Genomic DNA, 22,599 nt, shown 5'->3' with positions numbered 1-22,599 from the left:
AGCTATTTTTGTAGAGGGTCATTTAACCAGCTACTTGTATACTGCAATTTTATAATGAAAAAATTATTTAAACACTTCAAAATACTCCAAAGTTTAATCATAATACCCTTTACCTCAATTATAATTATGTAGTACTAAAACCCACTGAAAAAGCTTTCACCTCAAATGAACCAAGACTTGACAACTTGCCATCCAAGTGGTCAAAATTGCAAAAATTACTTTTTCAATAATAGAAGCATTATTAAGAATGAGTTGCACAGTGGAATGTGGAAAATGAAAACCAGTTTTGAAACCATGTTTTGAATTGTATGCCATTAAAATGCGTTGCTTTCCAGCAAAAGTAAATATGAATTAGAAATGGCTACGTAATTACCAGATTGTTGGAAATGTAAAATAAATTAATTAATCAATTAATTAATAATAATAAAACTGTAAACAACATTTTGTAAAGTGGATTAAAATATTTTTTGCAAAAAAATGACTTGACTTGAATGACGAATGACTTGGCACAACAGGACAAATAAAAATTTAATTTTTGTTAAACTCTGATATCTCCTAATATCTACATACTGCAAAACATCAACACTAGTTTGAAATTATATAATAACTATACAAACTTTTGTACATTTACTGAGAGTATGACCTACAAAATTCTGTTTTCATATTTTCCTTAATTTCCCTATACGGACTTGAGTGGTCTGTCTCTATAAAGACAAATACTTATAAAAAGACAGTCACTCAGCCGTCTCTAACATCTTACGCACACGGACAAACACAAAAACTATCGTTTCTATAGTAACGTCAGTGAAGCACTGAATGTTCAAGAGCCAATTTTTCGTACCATTTGCCCATTTCATTAATTATATCTTTGTGCAGGAGAGTACAGAACAGCCCCCCTAAACACACACATACACACTCCCCTTCCCCCCAACACTCCGACCAAATCCTCAGCTATGGATGTAAGGCCGTACTGTCGCAGACAAACAGTAGCATTGTTTGGGGCAGCCGGTCCCCCCCCCTTCAGCAGAGTCCCAGGGCGCTGGCGGACAGAGAAACAAAATGAGCGTCTTCTCTAATGAGCTGCTGCCTGTCAGCTACAGTTAGGCACTCAGCACAGAAACACAGAGAGAGAGAGCGAGAGAGAGGCGGGTAAGGCCTCTTGTTAGGGGACGTTACACTGGCACACGTGTTGATACGTAGGCATTCTTTCTCATGAATTTTGCATCAGCCTGTTTGAAGACACTCACACATACTCAGGGTCCAAAATTAATTTTTTGTTATACCTGCCAACGGTAAATGAATTGAGAAGATGTACCAGCCATGAAACTGTCTATGTAAATGCAAGAAGAAACCGTGAACGTCAGTCTATTAAATCTAATCAATGTTGTGGTTTCAGTTAATTAATAGCAAAATGCCCAAAACTGTACTCCTATTTGTTGCTTGGCAAGTTAATTTTAGACCCTGCACATTGCTGATGTGGTTTGTGGATGGTTGGATCAAGGCTGTAATAAACTACTAGACTTTATACAGTGCCGTTCATAAGTTTGGAATCAGTAAGATTTTTCATATTTTTTAAATACGTTTCTTATGCTCATCAAGGCTGCATTTATTTGATCAAAAATACAGAAAAAAACTGTAATTTTGTGATATATTTTTGCTAATTAAAATAACAATTTTATATTTTAATATATGTTAGAATTGAATTTATTCTCGTGGCGCAAATGTTTAAACGGAGAAATTTTACACTTTTATCCACTAAATAAGCTCATTTAAAATTTGATGCCTGCTACAGGTCTCAAAAAAGTTGGCATGGGGGCAACAAATGGCTGAAAAAGCAAGAAATTTTTTAAAAGATTCAGCTGGGAGAACATCTAGCAACTAATTAAATTAATTGACACCAGGTCTGTAACATGATTAGCTATAAAAGGGATGTCTTAGAGAGGCAGAGTCTCTCAGAAGTAAATATGGGCAGAGGCACTCCAATCTGTGAAAGAGTGCGTAAAAAGATTGTGGAATACTTTAAAAACAACGTCAAATTGCAAAGGCTTTGCAAATCTCATCATCTACAGTGCATAACATCAACAAAAGTTTCAGAGAAACTGGAGAAATCTGACAAGGATGCCCGTGGTCTTTGGGCCCTCAGACGACACTGCATCACTCATCGGCATGATTCTGTCATTGACTTTATTAAATGGGCCCAGGAATACTTCCAGAAACCACTGTCGGTAAACACAATCCGCAGTGCCATCTGCAGATGCCAACTACAGCTCTATCATGCAAAAAGGACACCATATGTGAATGGTCCAGAAACGCCATCGTGTCCTGCGGGCCAAGGCTCATTTAAAATGGACTGTTTCAAAGTGGAAAAGTCTTCTATGGTCAGACGAGTTCAAATTTGACATTCTTGTTGGAAATCACAGATGCCTTGTCCTCCGGCTAAAGAGGAGGGAGACCTTCCAGCGTGTCATCAGCGTTCAGTTCAAAAGCCAGCATCTCTGATGGTAAGGGGGTGCATAAGTGCATACGTATTATACGTGTATTTCAGCAGGACAATGCAAAAGCACATACTGCAGCTATTACAACTGCATAGCTTCATAGTAGAAGAGTCCGGGTGCTGAATTGGCCTGCCTGCAGTCCAGATCTTTCACCTATAGAGAACATTTGGCGCATCATTAAACAAAAAATATGTCAAAAACGACCACAAAACCTTTCAGCTGGAAACCTATATCAGGCAAGAATGGGACCAAATTCCAACACCAAAACTCCAGAAACTCATAATCTTGATGCCCAGACGTCTTCAAACTGTTTTGAAAGAAGAGGAGATGCTACACCATGGTAAACATGCCCCCGTCCCAACTATTTTGAGACCTGTAGCAGGCATCAAATTTGAAATGAGCTCATTTTGTGCATAAAATTGTACAATTTCTCAGTTTAAACATTTGTTATGTTATCTATGTTCTATTGTGAATAAAATATTGGCTCATGTGATTTGAAATTCTTTTAGTTTTCATTTTATTCAAATTTAAAAAACGTCCCAACATTTCCGGAATTCGGTTTGTAGATAAAAAGTGATAGTAAAGACTTTTTGATAGTATAGTTCTTTTTAACTTTCAAGGAATCAAAGAAAAAAATATTACAGGTTCCAAAATATATTAATCAGCACAACAGTTTCAACACTGGTAATAAATCAGCATATTAAAATTATTTCTGAAGGATCGTGTGACACAAAAGAATGGAGTAATGGCTGATGAAAATTGAAAACCATGTTGCATCACAGAAATAAATTATATTTTAAAGATATATTAAAATAGGAAACCAATATTAGAAATTACAATAATATTTCACAATATTACTGTTTTTTTTTTCTTTTTCCTGTACTTTTGATCTAATAAATACAACCTTGATGAGCAGAAGAGACTCCATTAAAAAAACATAAAAAATCTTACTGATCCCAAACATTTGAACGGCAGTGTAGGTATTATACACTTGCTAACTTTGGAAATGGTTACAGAAAAAAAAAAACTGGGCATTTTACACTAAATGACTGAGGATACCAGACTTTCAAATTGCTCAGAAACAAAATATTAGCACAGAAACGTATTAAAATGTAAGGAGATGCATTACAAATGAAAACAATGTGTTCCAAAATTGGCTCAAAACATCAAAAAATACATATGTTTGATATCTTCTGAATTAGATAGAAATATAGTCTAACTTTGAAGCCTAAAAAATCTGAGTCTGTGCCCTTCATACACTACACGATTTTCTTTGTATTTCGGCAAACAGCATTGACTCGTTCAGACTGAAAACTGGGGCAAAAATCATGCAAGTTTAAATTGTTCACAGTCCTTTTTGTCATACACAGCTTCACAAATTACAACTACAAGATCTTTCATATTTGGGCGGATAAATTCAGTGGTTATCTGTACACAAATTACAACTAAGAAACTCAGATATACCCTACATTTATGATTTACTACTAAATTAAATGCCATGCAGGGCCTTGAACCTGTAATTTTTTAATTTACAGTTTCATGAACCATTCGAAACAAAACGCTTCACTATAATGAGTCAAGTTTCAACAATGAATCAACACTACAATTGCAAAAGAGTAAAAAGCGGGTGGTTTAGAAGAACATTTAAAAAAAAAGTTAGACTGTTACTGAAAAAGCTAAATAGTTTTGAAAGCAAATGAACCACTACAGTCATGAAAAATGTATTAAAGTAACAGCGTCACTACTTCTAGTTAGTTACTCCCTTACAGTGTTAACACTCTTAAACATTGTATTGTTGGACCACAAATATGTAAAATATTGCAAAATTGTTGCATCAGAAAAACTGTTGCATGACTGAAGTTCACGTGCTTACAGTGGCGAAACTATAAAAGATATCAGATCCTGACATACTACCTGCTTCTTCATTTACATGTGAGTAGACGTTGTAATCCTAGGGGAGCATTTAACTGATGCACTATAGGCTTCATAAATATCTTATGAAGGAAACTTTAATGCCATCAAGAACAATAGCTCAAGGTACTGTAGGAGAAAATCAGTTTCAGTATCTCAGTCAGAGAAACTAACGAATACAAATGTGCCTGAAATAAAAGCTGCGGCTTTCATCATCGGTGTCTGCAAATGTTTAAGATCTGCAGCATCTCAGAAACTGAGATGTGCAGATCAAGGCCGTGTCAGTCTTTACATATTCAACCAGGAAAGGCATATGCTCTATGCAAAGAGTAATTAATGTCGAGTTAAAAATGTCATCCGCCAAATCAGAATCCAAACACATCCTCTGGTCTCATGAGGCAGTCTAATGTGTATGTCGAGTGTGTATCCTCACACGTGTGTATGTGTGTGTACTGGGGGTTCAGATGTATGGACATTATTTACAGTGACTAGGTCCTGCTGGGCAGTGCATATGTTTAGTACTTTGATTCCCGCCATTATGAGAATGTGCAAAACGGCGCTCACACAATGACAGCCATCTGTCTGTCTTTCTTCTCAGATGACAAGAGACTGAAACAATCCATCTCTAAACAGATCAATAATCCAAATGTCATGACAAATAAAGCATGCTTTGACCAATCATCTCTCCAACTGATAACTTTCACATTTATTGCTCAGCCATACACAATAACCTTACATATTAGCTGCCGCAGAAAAATCCTGATCAGACCACATTAAGAGTGTTAAAGGCTGACCAGCCATTTTTTAGTCATTGTGTTAAATAATTCTGAGGCCAGATGATAAAAGAGCATTCAATCAGCAGGAATATGAGCACAGATGTTTCATTAAAAAAGGCTGCCAGTAAAACCGTATCTCACGAACACTCATCATCCGCCATAAACACCCAGAATTACATCTAAACCATTGTATTTTGAAGAAGGCTTACGCAAACAGGGGAGGCTGATGATTAGAACAGAGTGAACTGAAACATTTTAAGTTTAACCACTCAGAAATATGTTTTGCCATGTACAGGGATGAAATCTCCTTTATACATGGCTGCCACCCTAGAAGACTCTGTATGCAGAAATAATTTACAGGAAAATTTAAACATCAAAATCGACATTTTTTTCCACATCTGGGTTATATGATGACCTAACAAATGGACAAATAAATGCATGTCAAAGGTTTGGAGACAGTAATATATATATATAAAAAATAATACTTTTATTTAGTGCAGATCTAAAGTGACATACATTTAGAATGTTACAAAAAAATCTATTTCAAATAATGCTGTTCTTTTGGACTTTTTCTTTCATCAAATGATGACGCTTAATCTGCACATGTTCAGTAGGATTCTCTCTCTGCTTGTGGAAAAGGAGCATGATCAATTCTTCAGCAGAAGTTTTCAACAAAACACTGATTTTGAGATATGAAAGTTACTTTTCTGTATGTACAGTATTTTTCTTCTGTTGTCTAAAGTTTAGATGACTGCATGCATTTTATCTCTATGTTATTGATAAAAAAACAAAACATGAACAACCTATGCTAATATAGCTAGCATACAAGATTTTTTACAATGGCTGCAATGTTGGGGGCAATTGTAGCACATACTTTTCTGTTAGAAGATAAACATATTTAAATGTAAAACTGCATTTAAAATTATTAGTGTTACAAATTAAACAATGTGTTGCTTTTAAATCTTTTTAAAAAATACAATGAATATTATCTCCACATGATCTCATTGAGTTATAGACTGTTTGTGAATCATCAGCTGATTAATGTATTTTTTTTATATATTTAAATATTTAAAATCTAGTTACCACTATTACAGTTGCATAGTCTTCTGCAAAAATAAAAATAGACTTTTGCTTTTTGAATGCATATGATCCCTGACATCTAAAAGAATTTGAACCATATATTAAAAAAAAACAAAAAAAAAACTTAAGTAACATTTTTAGACACTACAGCAGTAAAACAGGAAAGAATTACAATAAAAAGTATCACAACCATTCTCTGCTCCCTGGTAATTAGTGTGAAAGTGTCTCGTTGACATGTTTTTGGTTCATTACTGGAGCATTTGTGTGACAGTAGGCTTTGGACAGACACATACATCTCAATCCTGACCTTTAATATTTCACCACCCCTTCATCAATATCAGACCGCTCGGTAAAGAAGAGTTCACTTCAGTCACGATCTGTGCTGAACTAGAGTAGAAGTACTCAGTCTTATTTATTTTAAGTTATATGACAGTAAAAAGCACATATAGTGTATATGAAGTGAAAGCTGTCTGTATGAAAAGCTCTATCAGAGAGACAGAGGCAGATGATGGACAGAGAGATAGTCTCTAATGGCTTGTGGATCATTGTAGAGTACAAAGAGACAATATAGTGAAACCTGAGAGTGATAGACAGGTTGCCAAAAAAAGACCAGATGATGCTGTCACATCTTCCTCTCACATTTGAGGGATATGCAGTATTAGTTGTGTCACAGTGGCAGACTGAAAAAGAGAAAGGGCAAAGTTCAGAGTAATTAAAAGAGCATGCTGTTGTTGTTTTGACTAATAGATTTACCAGTTATGCTTCTGAGGCATCATGGGTAATGTTTGTGGATCCAAAACTAATTCATCCTAATGCTTTTTTAATAACAAACCAGACAGAAATACAGACTAACATAGCAAACTGAAAATCGCTGCATAATACTCACAATTGCCATAACTGGGCATTTTAAATCATAAAGAAGTTTTTATGCAGTTTGTTTGTGTCCATTCGGAAAACACGCTAGCAAACAAAGGTTTATCAACATTCATTTGCATTTTGTCTAGACGCGACATCACATTTATCCTTTTGTTTTACATAAACAATGTATTGACCCAGTATCAGCAGGGGTAACATCCCCAACTACAGCGCAAGAACATGAAACACTCTTTTGTCTTGGCGAAACGGACACATGTGGGAATGCTAAAAAAAAACGCTTCCTGCACCTTTCAAATTTGAAACCACAAAAGGTGTAGAACTTGCATGTTGGCACAATGTTGCTGTCCACTATAACTGCTGCATTGACCAGCAAAGTCACCAAGCTAATGATATCAACATGGGGGAGGTGACATCTTAATTAACAATTCTTAATAAACAAACAACCACTGCATTGTTAGTGACACAATAGAGTAGAGTTACATACACTTCATACACCAAAAACAAAATCTTACTTATTACGTATATTAGGTAACATTTTTTTTTCTAAAAGTTAGCATTAGTTAATGCTATAACTAGCATAAAATACAATACTTTTCCATCATTTATTAATCTTAGTGAATGTAAATTTCAACATATACTCATATGTTAATAAATGGTGTAAAAAAATGCAATTAACTGCAGAAATTAAAACTTGCTGTAAAATTCATATTTTCTATTTTTCACAATATCATGATCAGACTTTAAAAAAAAACAAAAAATGGGAATCCTAATGGACCAGGCAACCAGTCCAAGCATGGCAACACACTTATTGTTTATTTGGCATCTCTTCAGCCAACAGTCCACGCTACAGTTAGTGCTCTTTAAACTCAACACTAGGGCCCTAATGAGAGTGGGTAGATGTGGGAGGGGAGTGTTGGTGAAGGGAGGACAGAGAGAGAAATCTCTAGATGCACTTTCGCTCTCATTACCGGTCAAAGGGGATGCCTTATTCAACACCTGTATTCCACCACGTCATAATGATGCTCGCATGATGAGTTACTGTACTCTTAAACACTTTACGGTGTGCTAATGCGCTTTCATTTTTCTCACAGTTACCTGGAGTCAAGAGAAAGTCAACTTTCATCAGAAACAGCGCTGAGTTTTGGGAAAAATCTGTGGAATGGATTTAAACATGGCAGAATTATGTAAACAGAGCTGAGATTATTATTATAGCTGAAGTAAAAATTAGCCAAAGATTTAATTAATAAACATGTACAGGGCAGGGAATGTGTAAAACACAGAAATGCTAATGAAAGGAGGTCCACTTGACCCTTCATTAATCCCCAAACTGTTAGTTACCCTACCTTAGCAGCTGCTGCCATCTGTTTATTCATTTATTTATCGAAAGAAATGAATGCTTTTTTCAGCAAGGACACATTAAACTGATCAAAAGTGACAGCAAAGACATTTATAAATATTACAAAAGATTTCTATTTTAAATAAATGGGTAATACTTTAGTACAGGGACCAATTCTCATCATTATAGTTGCTTATTATAAGCATGCCTATTATTAACATATGTGATCCTGGACCACAAAACCAGTCTTAAGTCGCACAGGTATATTTGTAGCAATAGCAAAAGCAATAAGTTTATTAGTACTTATAAAGCTCATATTCTGCATGACCATATACTACCCAATACCTAAACTTGGCAACTACCTTACTAACTATTAATAAGCAGCAAATTAGGAGGCAAAAGTTGTAGCTAATGGTTTGTTAATAACGAGAATTGGAGCTTAAAAATAAAGTGTGACCAACAAATGCTCTTCTTTTGAACTTTCATCAAAGAATTCTGAAAAAAACAAAAAAACAATGGTTTCTACAAAAATATAAAATTTTCCATCACAAGAATAAATTATGTTTTAAAATATATTAATATAGGAAACAATCATTTTAAATGGTAAACATATCTCACAATAATACTGTGATTAAATTAATGCCTTGGAGCATAAGAGTCGTCTTTCAAAAACATCAAAAAACCTTAGGTTTTGAAATGGTAGTGTGATTTAACATTTTCTTGGAATAAAAACAGCTGATAAAACTGCTTGGTTGCAGTTCATTCCAGCCCATGTGAGAACATCATTATATAAATTTTTACCACTTTATAACGTTATAACAAAAATCACACAATTCACAGAAATCTCTAGGTCATTTTGATGGGATGTTCTGTTAGCAACAGTAACCAAGGCCTGCAGAGCTTAGCAAAGGGTCAGTTCTGTAAAAATCTGCAAGCAATGATTCCATGTGGGCCTGCTGACTACCCATAACACCACCCAAACCTGTGACACTTTCTCACATGGAGAGATCACACAGATGACCAAAGACTGACCACACAATCTAATGTTTGAATTTCACGCCTGGCCTTTTCTTGTGGGTTTCTGTTGTGTCCAGTGATGCAGTTGAGTGATTCTCGTTTATAGTTTTGGCAGGCTATTCATTGGCATTAGGAGCAGGAAGGCACCCTCTCTTAACGAGCAGGTCACTGAAAGCCCTCTGATTAGCCCAATTAAGGCTCCTTCCCATCACTGAGGAGTGCCACTGTCCAAATCAGTTTAAGCAGGACATTTCTTCAATACCAGCCCCCTATCACATTCAACATGGCAATTAAATTAATAAAATGGTCAAATCGTTTCAGTTAGTTATTCATGAAGAAGTACTAGCAAACAAAACAAACAGCAAACACATTTCAGAAATGTATTAGACGCATAAAGAGAGAGAAATGTTTCTCTCCTCATCTGGGTGAGTGGACATGGTTTGTCGTTTCACACAGACCTCCACTCCTCACACCTCCAGTCACAGTGAGACAGTTCTCTGTGTTCTTGCTGCCTGACTGTATCAGTGAGACAGCACTGCTAGAGATCTGAGCTACTTCACAATTTAAGCCATGTTTTGCCCAACAATGTTTCAATGTGAGGAAGCAAAGCCCTGTGTAAGCCTAGTCTTAACCTGTATTGGATGAGCCTAAAAAATAAATAAATAAATTACAATAATAATAAAAGAAATAAATACTGGCTGCATCATAAAAGTGGTCTGCAATATTCAAAGTCCTTTGAAGCCATTCAATATAAAATGGGCTAAAATTAAAGTAATTATTCATGAAAATATCTCAAGAGTTGGAGGATACAAGAAAATTTATTTTTCTTTGAGGTAAACAAAAAAAAGAAAAAAAAAAAGAAAATACAATTTCAGTCTTTCTATTTCAAAATTTCATGTTTAATTTAATGTTACTTGCAATTTATTTGTGAAGTATACTAGTAATTTCTGGGTGAAAATTGTTTCAAAGCCTTTTTTAGGTGTATAAGACCTTAAGTATAAGTGTATTTGCTGACTATTTGTATATTTTATGCTAATTTTGCAGCCTTTCTGATGCTTGACCCCCCATTACTTGTAACTGCAAGGAAAAAGAAATCAAAATTTGTCATTTCATGCTCCACAGAAGAAAGAAAATCATATGGGTTTAGAACAACACAAGAATGAGTAAATTATTGTCATTAAAGAGTGAACTGTCCCTTTAAGGGACATTAACTGTCAAGGTCTCTTTTGACCCTCAAATTTTTATTTTCATACTTAGTATGCAGATGACAAGATACAACACAAACATCTTCATGAATATACAATCATAAATTTTTAAGTATGGAACAAATTAGAATTCATAAACCTGGCACTGAAGGATAAGTCATGGCGCAATGTTTTGATTTATCATCGCCTTTTGACTTTGGAAGGAATTATGCCAATGAAATAAAACCAGCGACTTTGGAAAGGCCATCCCATAATCACTGAGACACAGCTCATGATTCCTCCGTCTCATCATTCTAACACGTCTGTGGATCACTATCCAATTATATCCCAGGATGCACTGACATCTCCACATTCACTGGTATGTCCTTTGGGTCATCACTTTAGAAAGTCAAGCACTGCATTCCTCTCACATAAAGAAACAGACAATGAGGTCCATTTATGTTTTCAGAAAAGGGCAGTGCAGCAGGACAAAATGATGTTAGAAAGATCAATCACTTTATAGAATTTGTAAACAATTTCTGAATACTAATTCAAACCTGCAGTAATCTATACGCAGCGATTTATGGCAGGAGATAAAAATTCGGTCCATTCACTGATTCAGTTCGTAATAATACAGGTTTAAATGACACATTATAATGACTAATTGGGCTGTATTGTGAAACAGGTAATCCCTAAACTTTTCTACAGGTGTTATTGTGAGATTAGAAGAAACTTGAGCAGCTTTAGCCCACTAGCAGAGCAATCACTACAGCCCAATGGAAAACCACATTCTCTCTGTGTCACAACACTGAATATGACCACAGATTACATTACTTTAGGGCATCGTTTAACCAAAATTGAAAATGCATCATTCATCACTTACCGTACTCACAATTATGTTATTCAAATTCATATGAATTTCGGTAACACTTAAAGCATATATGTATAATGCATTACAAGTAGTTTTAATGCATTTATTATGCACAATAATGCATTGTACAATCTCATGAATAATTATAACCACAGTTAATACATTATAACACTTATCAATTCATTGTCACACTATGCATTTTAAATTCAGTTATAATTATTTATGGCAAGATATAATGTATTACAACGCACATTATGAATAATTATAATGCATTATACCCTTTAATAACCCTTTATAATGCATTATACATAAAGGCTATAAGTAAAGTGTTACCTGAATTTCTTCCTCATGTGGTACACAAAAGTGAAACGGTTCAGTTCGATGTGAAAAAATTGAAAAGATTAGACTTAAAAGAACGATTTGTTCTCAAATTGGACATCACTACTTGTTATGAGCTTGGGAAAATATCAAGATTTATAGTAAATGACAACTCTAGCACATAAAGCTACTGTTTGGATTCAAATACAGTGCTTTTTACAGTCAATGAAAAATAGGTTGGCACACTGTTTGGCTTGAAAGCTTCAGTACCTATTCACTGTAAACAAATAGAATAGAATAGAATAGAATAGAATAGAATAGAATAGAATAGAATATTTTCACTAAAATTAACAACAATTATATATCTCAAATTTCTGTTAAATGTCACATCTAGTTTGCAGCAGCTACTTTTAATGAACACGCCATTGAAAAGCACCCTTTGCCCCGTCATTTCCAAAGCAGCAATGCCACAATGGCCGGCCCGACGAAGCGAACAGAAATAGTATTTTGAATCACGCTGCCGTGGTCCGATGAACATCTCCGCTCCACACTCTGAGCAAAGAATGCGCAGTGATGTCACCGGGAGGCAGGGGTAAGTGAGAAACGCTCTGATTTAGGGACAGGACATGGCGGAGGGAGGAAGGGATGGGGATGAACAGTGGGAGCAGTGAGGGGGAAAGAGAGGGGGATGAGATGGGGACGAGAGAGGTCTGCGGGCTTCTGCTGCCACCGTCGTAATGGCCCAAACGAGGTGGAGGGGAGAGCAGTGGAGTGAAGCCAGGGGTGAGGCGGTGGTGACTCTGCTTCAACGCCATATGAGCTGGCAGCTTGTCACAACCCAACCCATCACACAAACGCAGACACAGACACATTCCCATTATCCTACACATCAGACCAGACCTGCTTCCGCAGCCCCTTCACGTTACCAGCACAAGTGTGATAAACACATCAGAATCGACCAGCATTCCTTGTCCACACCAAGCGCCGTCATCAGGCCAATGATAATCAGTTACATGCTCTCGAAAATGCTTGTTATAGCAATATTCATCATCATTGACATGATCTGCTCTTGCAATCAATGAAGCTTCTGAAACCTCTATCCATCTATCTATCCATTGGTCTACCCATCCATCCATCCATCTCTCTCTCTCTATCTGTCCCATCTAACCCATCAATCATCCTTATAAACCTTAAAGTCAAGTTTCATAGTTTGTCTAGACCAACTTTGCACTTTTCATACATTAGTATGAATATCACTTCATTTTAATTATATTTCAAGGTTTATATATCAACATTCAAATCGCTGTTTCACATCTTTTGATATCTCAATTCAAATTCATGAATTGAAATTTAAAATAAATTCTCAACCCAGTTTTGAATGGAGCACAACCCTGGTTGACAGACTGAGGCTTTATGCATGTATTTCCCTTGTCTTTCCTATGAATATTTATGCAGATTAAAGTCAGGTTGGTAAAAATAGCTGAATATGATTATTGTGTGGGCACATGGTTAAAGAAGGAACAAAAAGAAAAAATCTCTCCTTTTACCAGGGAAATAAGATGAGTCTGAAGTGATTATTTCATCTTTTTAAACATGTACATATTTAAACCACATTTGAAGGATAATTTGAAATATCGGATATATACAAATGACAAACCATTTCAAGAAAACAACAGTCTGAGAACTGGTGTAGAAAACCAGTCTGTTTAAGTCACTGAAGCTTTTTCTAGTAAAATGACCAAGCTATAGAAAACCTAGCGAACACAGTGCGGTTTTTCTCTTCGTTCTCAGGCTTTTGGAACCTGCTGTTCAGTAGCATTCTGTTAGCAGTGGAGAAATATTTTGGGAATTCAGTACAGCTGATCTTAAAACTGCTATTGTTCAACATACTGACTGTCTCATGTACTGAACAGCGACAACATGACCTTTAGGTCATCTCAAGCTTACCCATCTCTCTTCATCACAAACAAATAACAACACCTTTTCTACAATGTTGGCACACAAATGCAAGTGTTCTACCTCCTAAATAATAGACCGCATTATGTAAATGATATCTGAACAGTTCTGAGAGGGTTATCAAATTCAGTCAGAAATATTCCAGAACATGCGCACAGACTTTTGACAGCGCGTGAAGAGTTTGCAAAGGCAGAGGAGAAAGAGGAGGAGAAGAGGAGGAGGATGATGAATAAAAAACTAAACAAAGAGAGGGGGCAACGTGTGGAAAGCAGATCTGATCTGGCGACATGTATATATTTCGCATTCGGCAAACAAACAAAAGGCCAGTAAATAGCAGGAGAGGAAATGCGTGGTTATCCGATGCCGCCGCTCTGCGCTCAGTCCGCACCTCCCGGCTAGGGTTTCCCTGGCAGACAAAGAGCCACCAGCGCATTCTGCCGGCCTGCCCATAAAAAGCTGCGCTGAAAAAGCCAACACCTCTTCCCTTCGGGGACTCCACAAAAAACTTTTGTTAGTCGATATTAAAACATGTTGCAATATCAGCCCTCGTCTCACAAAGGAAACTTTATCACATGCATGATGAGGTTGCTAGTTGGCTGGTTTTTAATATATATATATACTAAGCACTTCATTGGGGGAGAGGGCTGGTCAGTTTGTGACTGTATGGTTAGTTAGAGTTAACTTAGAAGAAGCTCAGCTGTAATGAGACTGTTAAAGGAAACGTTCACCCAAAAATTTATTCTGTCATTATTTGCTCACCCTCATGGTGTTCCAAACCTGTACAACTTACATTCTTCTTTGGAACATAAAAGGTATTTTAAAAGTCAGTGGGGTCCAAACGAGAGAGAATGAATGAATGAATGAATGAATGAATGGAATGGAATGGAATGGAATGGAATGGAATGGAATGGAATGGAATGGAATGGAATGGAATGGAATGGAATGGAATGGAATGGAATGGAATGGAATGGAATGGAATGGAATGGAATGGAATGGAATGGAATGGAATGGAATTGAATTGAATTGAATTGAATTGAATTGAATCGAACTGAATTGAATTTAAATGAATTGAAATCAATCTTGTTTTCCATAAGAAGAAATGTCACACAGGTTAAGAAAGACTTGAGGGCGAGTAAATATTAATAGCATTTTAAGACATCTTAATTTACAAGCAGAATTAGTATAATTAACTAAAACTAAAAACAAAAGAAAAAAAAGTTATTTGAATTGTTAACTAAAATTAAATTATATAACACACACACACTTATTTGATTTTAGCTAGTTGCCAAAAGAAATTAAGTAATATTGGAATAAATAATATAATAATGAAAACTGCACATACATATTTAAAAAAAGAAAACAAAAACCCAAATTAAAATAAGCATGGAAAATATAAAAATAAAAGGTAATTCAAAATAATAATAAAAACTGTAATAGCATCTCGATGATATTAAAATAACATTGGTCACAAGATAAACATGTATGGGTCCAGATCGGGTATGTTTCAAGTTAAAAATACTATGCAAGGTTTGGATGAGACATGCAATGACAGGCTGAAACGGAGAGCCGCAGAATAGGCTTTGGTGACTGTAAAGTCTCTGGACTCACTCACTCAGCTGGACAACTCCTCCCAATTTCTCGGACCCAGTCGGGGGTCTGTCTCCAATCGACACCACGAGACAAACTGTCCCTTTACTTCTCACTCTACACTGTGTCCTTTCTTCTCTTCTCAGCTTCTTTCCCAAAGACCTGAGGCTCTAATGCTTCTTTCTGCTCCCAGAAAATGGAAACTCAATGCCTGGGAAAAGCACAAGAAACAACTTGAGGTCTGTTTCATGTCATACCTATTGTTTGTTGCTATTAGGTAAGACAAGTCAATTTACTACAGCTTTGCTACCTTAAAAACAGTTGATGGCCACGTTCCTCGTCTTTAGTCGAGAATCCTGGCCACATTTCATGCTCAAATCTAATTGAGTTTAACTGGCTATTTGACTGTGGTCTAAGAAGAAAACAGCAAAAAAAAAAAAAAAAAAACACTCTGTATGCAGATAGATAAAGAAACTGTAGGCAGTATTCAGTGAAATAATTGATATTTCTTTTTGTACAAACAGAAATTCTGACCATAATCAGGTACAGATGGATTCAGCAGACTTTTTACATCTATTTTCACAAGTTTTTTCTCAGAATGGACTCTTTTCACATTTATAGGGTCCTCAGAAGCAGAAGTGGTTGTAGTTGGGCAAACTCCATTAGTGGTGAATGAAAACTACAACATTTTTCTTTTCACATTTCCATTTGCTCCTATAGCAAAATAGCCATTAATGATAGCATTCTATGACTTTACAAAGAGGAAAAAATATCAAGAGATTACATTGGTCAAAGGAGACAAAGACATCAAATTTGCTGTCACTCCCTCAGCCATTGTATTAGAAAAACTCACACAGCAGTATTAACTATTTTTCTGTAATTTAATGCCATGGTAACACAAAGTATAAATGTGCATTACATCCATCTATCCATCTACACTGAAAAAAAAATGAATTGAATTTATTAATTTTCTTTTTTAAGATAAGTGGTTGTAATCAATTTATTTTAGCTAAATAAACAAATCTAGTTGACTAATTTTAAACATTTTTATTTTTTTTTTAATGTTAAATGTTGCTAAAATAAATTGTTTACAACCACTTACCTCAAAAAAAAATTTGTATCATTTTTTTCAGTGTGTTTATCTATCTGTCTGTCTATCTACAGTCATGGCCAAAAATATCGGCACCCTTGGTAAATATGATCAAAGAAGGCTGTGAAAATTAATCTGCATTGTTAATCCTTTTGATCTTTTATTTAAAAAATTCATTGGATAATAAGAATTTAAACTGGGGGGAAATTTCATTATGAAATAAGTGTTTTTTTCTAATACACATTGGCCACAATTAACGGCACCCTTTTATTCAATACTTTTTGAAACCTCCGTTTTCCAGTTTAACAGCTCTAAATTTTCTCCTATAATGCCTGATGAGGTTAGAGAACACCTGACAAGAGATCAGAGACCATTCCTTCATCCAGAATCACTCCAGACCCTTTAGATTCCCAGCTCCATGTTGGTGCTTCTTCTCTTCAGTTCTCCCCACTCATTTTCTATTGGGTTCAGGTCAGAGGACTGGAATGGCCAGCAGAAGCTTGGTTTTGTGCTCAGTGACCCATTTTTGTGTTGTTTTTGAGGTTTGTGTTTGTGGGTTGGAAGATCCAAACATGGCCCATTATAAGATTTCTAACAGAGTCAGTCACTTATTGATTTTTTATCTGTTGGTATTTGATAGAATCCATGATGCCATGTGTCTAAACAAGATGTCCAGGACCTCCAGCAGAAATATAGGCCCACAACATCAAAAATACAGCAGTATATTTCATTGTACACATGGGGTACTTTTTATCCCTGTGTTCACCAAACCCATCTTGAGTGTTTGCTGCTAAAAGCTCATTTTTAGTTTCATCTGACCATAGAAGCCAGTCCCGTTTGAAGTTCCAGTCGTGTCTGATAACTGAATATGCTGGAGTTTGTTTTTGGATGAGCGAGGAGAATTTTTCTTGAAACCCTCCCAAACAACATGTGGTGATGTAGGTGCTGTTTGACAATTTTTTTTTAAGGTTTTCTGACCCCAAGACTCAACTATTTTCTGTAATTCTCCAGCTGTGGTCCTTGGAGAGTCTTTAGCCACTCAAACTCTCCTCACTGTGCATTAGGACGATATAGACACACGTCCTCTTCCAGGCAGTTTCATAACATTTTATGTTGATTGGAAATTCTTAATTACTGCCCTGATGGTGGAAATGGGAATTTTCACTGCTCTAGCTCTTTTCTTAAAACCACTTCACTAATTTGTGAAGCTCAATTATCTTTTGTTGCACATCAGAAATATATTCTTTGATTTTTCTCATTGTGATGGTTGATTAATGGAATTTGGGCTTTGTTTTTCCTCCTATTTGTATTTCTGTGAAAATGGAAACTCAATGCCTGGGAAAAGCACAAGAAACAACTTGAGGTCTGTTTCATGTCATACCTATTGTTTGTTGCTATTAGGTAAGACAAGTCAATTTACTACAGCTTTGCTACCTTAAAACAGTTGATGGCCACGTTCCTCGTCTTTAGTCGAGAATCCTGGCCACATTTCATGCTCAAATCTAATTGGAGTTTAACTGGCTATTTGACTGTGGTCTAAGAAGAAAACAGCAAAAAAAAAAAAACACTCTGTATGCAGATAGATAAAGAAACTGTAGGCAGTATTCAGTGAAATAATTGATATTTCTTTTTGTACAAACAGAAATTCTGACCATAATCAGGTACAGATGGATTCAGCAGACTTTTTACATCTATTTTCACAAGTTTTTTCTCAGAATGGACTCTTTTCACATTTATAGGGTCCTCAGAAGCAGAAGTGGTTGTAGTTGGGCAAACTCCATTAGTGGTGAATGAAAACTACAACATTTTTCTTTTTTGCATTCCCATTTGCTCCTATAGCAAAATAGCCATTAATGATAGCATTCTATGACTTTACAAAAGAGGAAAAAAATATCAAGAGATTACATTGGTCAAAGGAGACAAAGACATCAAATTTGCTGTCACTCCCTCAGCCATTGTATTAGAAAAACTCACACAGCAGTATTAACTATTTTTCTGTAATTTAATGCCATGGTAACACAAAGTATAAATGTGCATTACATCCATCTATCCATCTACACTGAAAAAAATGAATTGAATTTATTAATTTTCTTTTTAAGATAAGTGGTTGTAATCAATTTATTTTAGCTAAATAAACAAATCTAGTTGACTAATTTTAAACATTTTTATTTTTTTTTAATGTTAAATGTTGCTAAAATAAATTGTTTACAACCACTTACCTCAAAAAAATTTGTATCATTTTTTCAGTGTGTTTATCTATCTGTCTGTCTATCTACAGTCATGGCCAAAAATATCGGCACCCTTGGTAAATATGATCAAAGAAGGCTGTGAAAATTAATCTGCATTGTTAATCCTTTTGATCTTTTATTTAAAAATTCATTGGATAATAAGAATTTAAACTGGGGAAATTTCATTATGAAATAAGTGTTTTTTCTAATACACATTGGCCACAATTAACGGCACCCTTTTATTCAATACTTTTTGAAACCTCCATTTGCCAGTTTAACAGCTCTAAATTTTCTCCTATAATGCCTGATGAGGTTAGAGAACACCTGACAAGAGATCAGAGACCATTCCTTCATCCAGAATCACTCCAGACCCTTTAGATTCCCAGCTCCATGTTGGTGCTTCTTCTTCAGTTCTCCCCACTCATTTTCTATTGGGTTCAGGTCAGAGGACTGGAATGGCCAGCAGAAGCTTGGTTTTGTGCTCAGTGACCCATTTTTGTGTTGTTTTTGAGGTTTGTGTTTGTGGGTTGGAAGATCCAAACATGGCCCATTATAAGATTTCTAACAGTCAGTCACTTACTGATTTTTTATCTGTTGGTATTTGATAGAATCCATGATACCATGTGTCTAAACAAGATGTCCAGGACCTCCAGCAGAAATATAGGCCCACAACATCAAAAATACAGCAGTATATTTCATTGTACACATGGGGTACTTTTTATCCCTGTGTTCACCAAACCCATCTTGAGTGTTTGCTGCTAAAAAGCTCATTTTTTAGTTTCATCTGACCATAGAAGCCAGTGCCGTTTGAAGTTCCAGTCGTGTCTGATAACTGAATATGCTGGAGTTTGTTTTTGGATGAGCGAGGAGAATTTTTCTTGAAACCCTCCCAAACAACATGTGGTGATGTAGGTGCTGTTTGACAATTTTTTTTTAAGGTTTTCTGACCCCAAGACTCAACTATTTTCTGTAATTCTCCAGCTGTGGTCCTTGGAGAGTCTTTAGCCACTCAAACTCTCCTCACTGTGCATTAGGACGATATAGACACACGTCCTCTTCCAGGCAGTTTCATAACATTTTATGTTGATTGGAAATTCTTAATTATTGCCCTGATGGTGGAAATGGAATTTTCACTGCTCTAGCTCTTTTCTTAAAACCACTTCACTAATTTGTGAAGCTCAATTATCTTTTGTTGCACATCAGAAATATATTCTTTGATTTTTCTCATTGTGATGGTTGATTAATGGAATTTGGGCTTTGTTTTTCCTCCTATTTGTATTTCTGTGAAAATGGAAACTCAATGCCTGGGAAAAGCACAAGAAACAACTTGAGGTCTGTTTCATGTCATACCTATTGTTTGTTGCTATTAGGTAAGACAAGTCAATTTACTACAGCTTTGCTACCTTAAAAACAGTTGATGGCCACGTTCCTCGTCTTTAGTCGAGAATCCTGGCCACATTTCATGCTCAAATCTAATTGAGTTTAACTGGCTATTTGACTGTGGTCTAAGAAGAAAACAGCAAAAAAAAAAAAAAAAAAAAACACTCTGTATGCAGATAGATAAAGAAACTGTAGGCAGTATTCAGTGAAATAATTGATATTTCTTTTGTACAAACAGAAATTCTGACCATAATCAGGTACAGATGGATTCAGCAGACTTTTTACATCTATTTTCACAAGTTTTTTCTCAGAATGGACTCTTTTCACATTTATAGGGTCCTCAGAAGCAGAAGTGGTTGTAGTTGGGCAAACTCCATTAGTGGTGAATGAAAACTACAACATTTTTCTTTTTTGCATTCCCATTTGCTCCTATAGCAAAATAGCCATTAATGATAGCATTCTATGACTTTACAAAAGAGGAAAAAAATATCAAGAGATTACATTGGTCAAAGGAGACAAAGACATCAAATTTGCTGTCACTCCTCAGCCATTGTATTAGAAAAACTCACACAGCAGTATTAACTATTTTTCTGTAATTTAATGCCATGGTAACACAAAGTATAAATGTGCATTACATCCATCTATCCATCTACACTGAAAAAAAAATGAATTGAATTTATTAATTTTCTTTTTAAGATAAGTGGTTGTAATCAATTTATTTTAGCTAAATAAACAAATCTAGTTGACTAATTTTAAACATTTTTATTTTTTTTTAATGTTAAATGTTGCTAAAATAAATTGTTTACAACCACTTACCTCAAAAAATTTGTATCATTTTTTCAGTGTGTTTATCTATCTGTCTGTCTATCTACAGTCATGGCCAAAAATATCGGCACCCTTGGTAAATATGATCAAAGAAGGCTGTGAAAATTAATCTGCATTGTTAATCCTTTTGATCTTTTATTTAAAAATTCATTGGATAATAAGAATTTAAACTGGGGAAATTTCATTATGAAATAAATGTTTTTCTAATACACATTGGCCACAATTAACGGCACCCTTTTATTCAATACTTTTGAAACCTCCATTTGCCAGTTTAACAGCTCTAAATTTTCTCCTATAATGCCTGATGAGGTTAGAGAACACCTGACAAGAGATCAGAGACCATTCCTTCATCCAGAATCACTCCAGACCCTTTAGATTCCCAGCTCCATGTTGGTGCTTCTTCTCTTCAGTTCTCCCCACTCATTTTCTATTGGGTTCAGGTCAGAGGACTGGAATGGCCAGCAGAAGCTTGGTTTTGTGCTCAGTGACCCATTTTTGTGTTGTTTTTGAGGTTTGTGTTTGTGGGTTGGAAGATCCAAACATGGCCCATTATAAGATTTCTAACAGTCAGTCACTTACTGATTTTTTATCTGTTGGTATTTGATAGAATCCATGATACCATGTGTCTAAACAAGATGTCCAGGACCTCCAGCAGAAATATAGGCCCACAACATCAAAAATACAGCAGTATATTTCATTGTACACATGGGGTACTTTTATCCCTGTGTTCACCAAACCCATCTTGAGTGTTTGCTGCTAAAAGCTCATTTTTAGTTTCATCTGACCATAGAAGCCAGTCCCATTTGAAGTTCCAGTCGTGTCTGATAACTGAATATGCTGGAGTTTGTTTTGGATGAGCGAGGAGAATTTTTCTTGAAACCCTCCCAAACAACATGTGGTGATGTAGGTGCTGTTTGACAATTTTTTTAAGGTTTTCTGACCCCAAGACTCAACTATTTTTCTGTAATTCTCCAGCTGTGGTCCTTGGAGAGTCTTTAGCCACTCAAACTCTCCTCACTGTGCATTAGGACGATATAGACACACGTCCTCTTCCAGGCAGTTTCATAACATTTTATGTTGATTGGAAATTCTTAATTACTGCCCTGATGGTGGAAATGGGAATTTTCACTGCTCTAGCTCTTTTCTTAAAACCACTTCACTAATTTGTGAAGCTCAATTATCTTTTGTTGCACATCAGAAATATATTCTTTGATTTTTCTCATTGTGATGGTTGATTAATGGAATTTGGGCTTTGTTTTTCCTCCTATTTGTATTTCTGTGAAAATGGAAACTCAATGCCTGGGAAAAGCACAAGAAACAACTTGAGGTCTGTTTCATGTCATACCTATTGTTTGTTGCTATTAGGTAAGACAAGTCAATTTACTACAGCTTTGCTACCTTAAAAACAGTTGATGGCCACGTTCCTCGTCTTTAGTCGAGAATCCTGGCCACATTTCATGCTCAGAGCTAATTGGAGTTTAACTGGCTATTTGACTGTGGTCTAAGAAGAAAACAGCAAAAAAAAAAAAAAAAAAAACACTGTATGCAGATAGATAAAGAAACTGTAGGCAGTATTCAGTGAAATAATTGATATTTCTTTTTGTACAAACAGAAATTCTGACCATAATCAGGTACAGATGGATTCAGCAGACTTTTTACATCTATTTTC

General features: G+C 35.6%; 1 protein-coding gene across 3 annotated transcripts in view; it reads right to left on the bottom strand.

Moving 5' to 3' along the window:
• mfsd3 (major facilitator superfamily domain containing 3) overlaps nt 1-22,599 on the bottom strand; it is a 52,956-nt gene that overhangs the window by 5,248 nt on the left and 25,109 nt on the right. The window contains exon 6 of one of the 3 annotated variants that reach the window (XM_058777064.1): nt 6,856-6,942. The exons of 1 other annotated variant lie outside the window; for it this stretch is intronic. In XM_058777064.1, coding sequence (XP_058633047.1) covers nt 6,898-6,942 — 45 coding nt within the window. In that variant the 3' untranslated portion in view covers nt 6,856-6,897. Of the gene's footprint in view, nt 1-6,855; nt 6,943-15,283; nt 15,619-22,599 lie in introns of those variants that run through there. One more of the 3 variants, XM_058777063.1, reaches the window with a different exon arrangement.

Source organism: Onychostoma macrolepis, chromosome 05 (assembly GCF_012432095.1).
Source record: "Onychostoma macrolepis isolate SWU-2019 chromosome 05, ASM1243209v1, whole genome shotgun sequence".
NCBI lineage: Eukaryota > Metazoa > Chordata > Actinopteri > Cypriniformes > Cyprinidae > Onychostoma > Onychostoma macrolepis.
The sequence above is the reverse complement of the archived record's forward strand: the minus strand, read 5'-3'. Positions and strand labels throughout refer to the sequence as shown.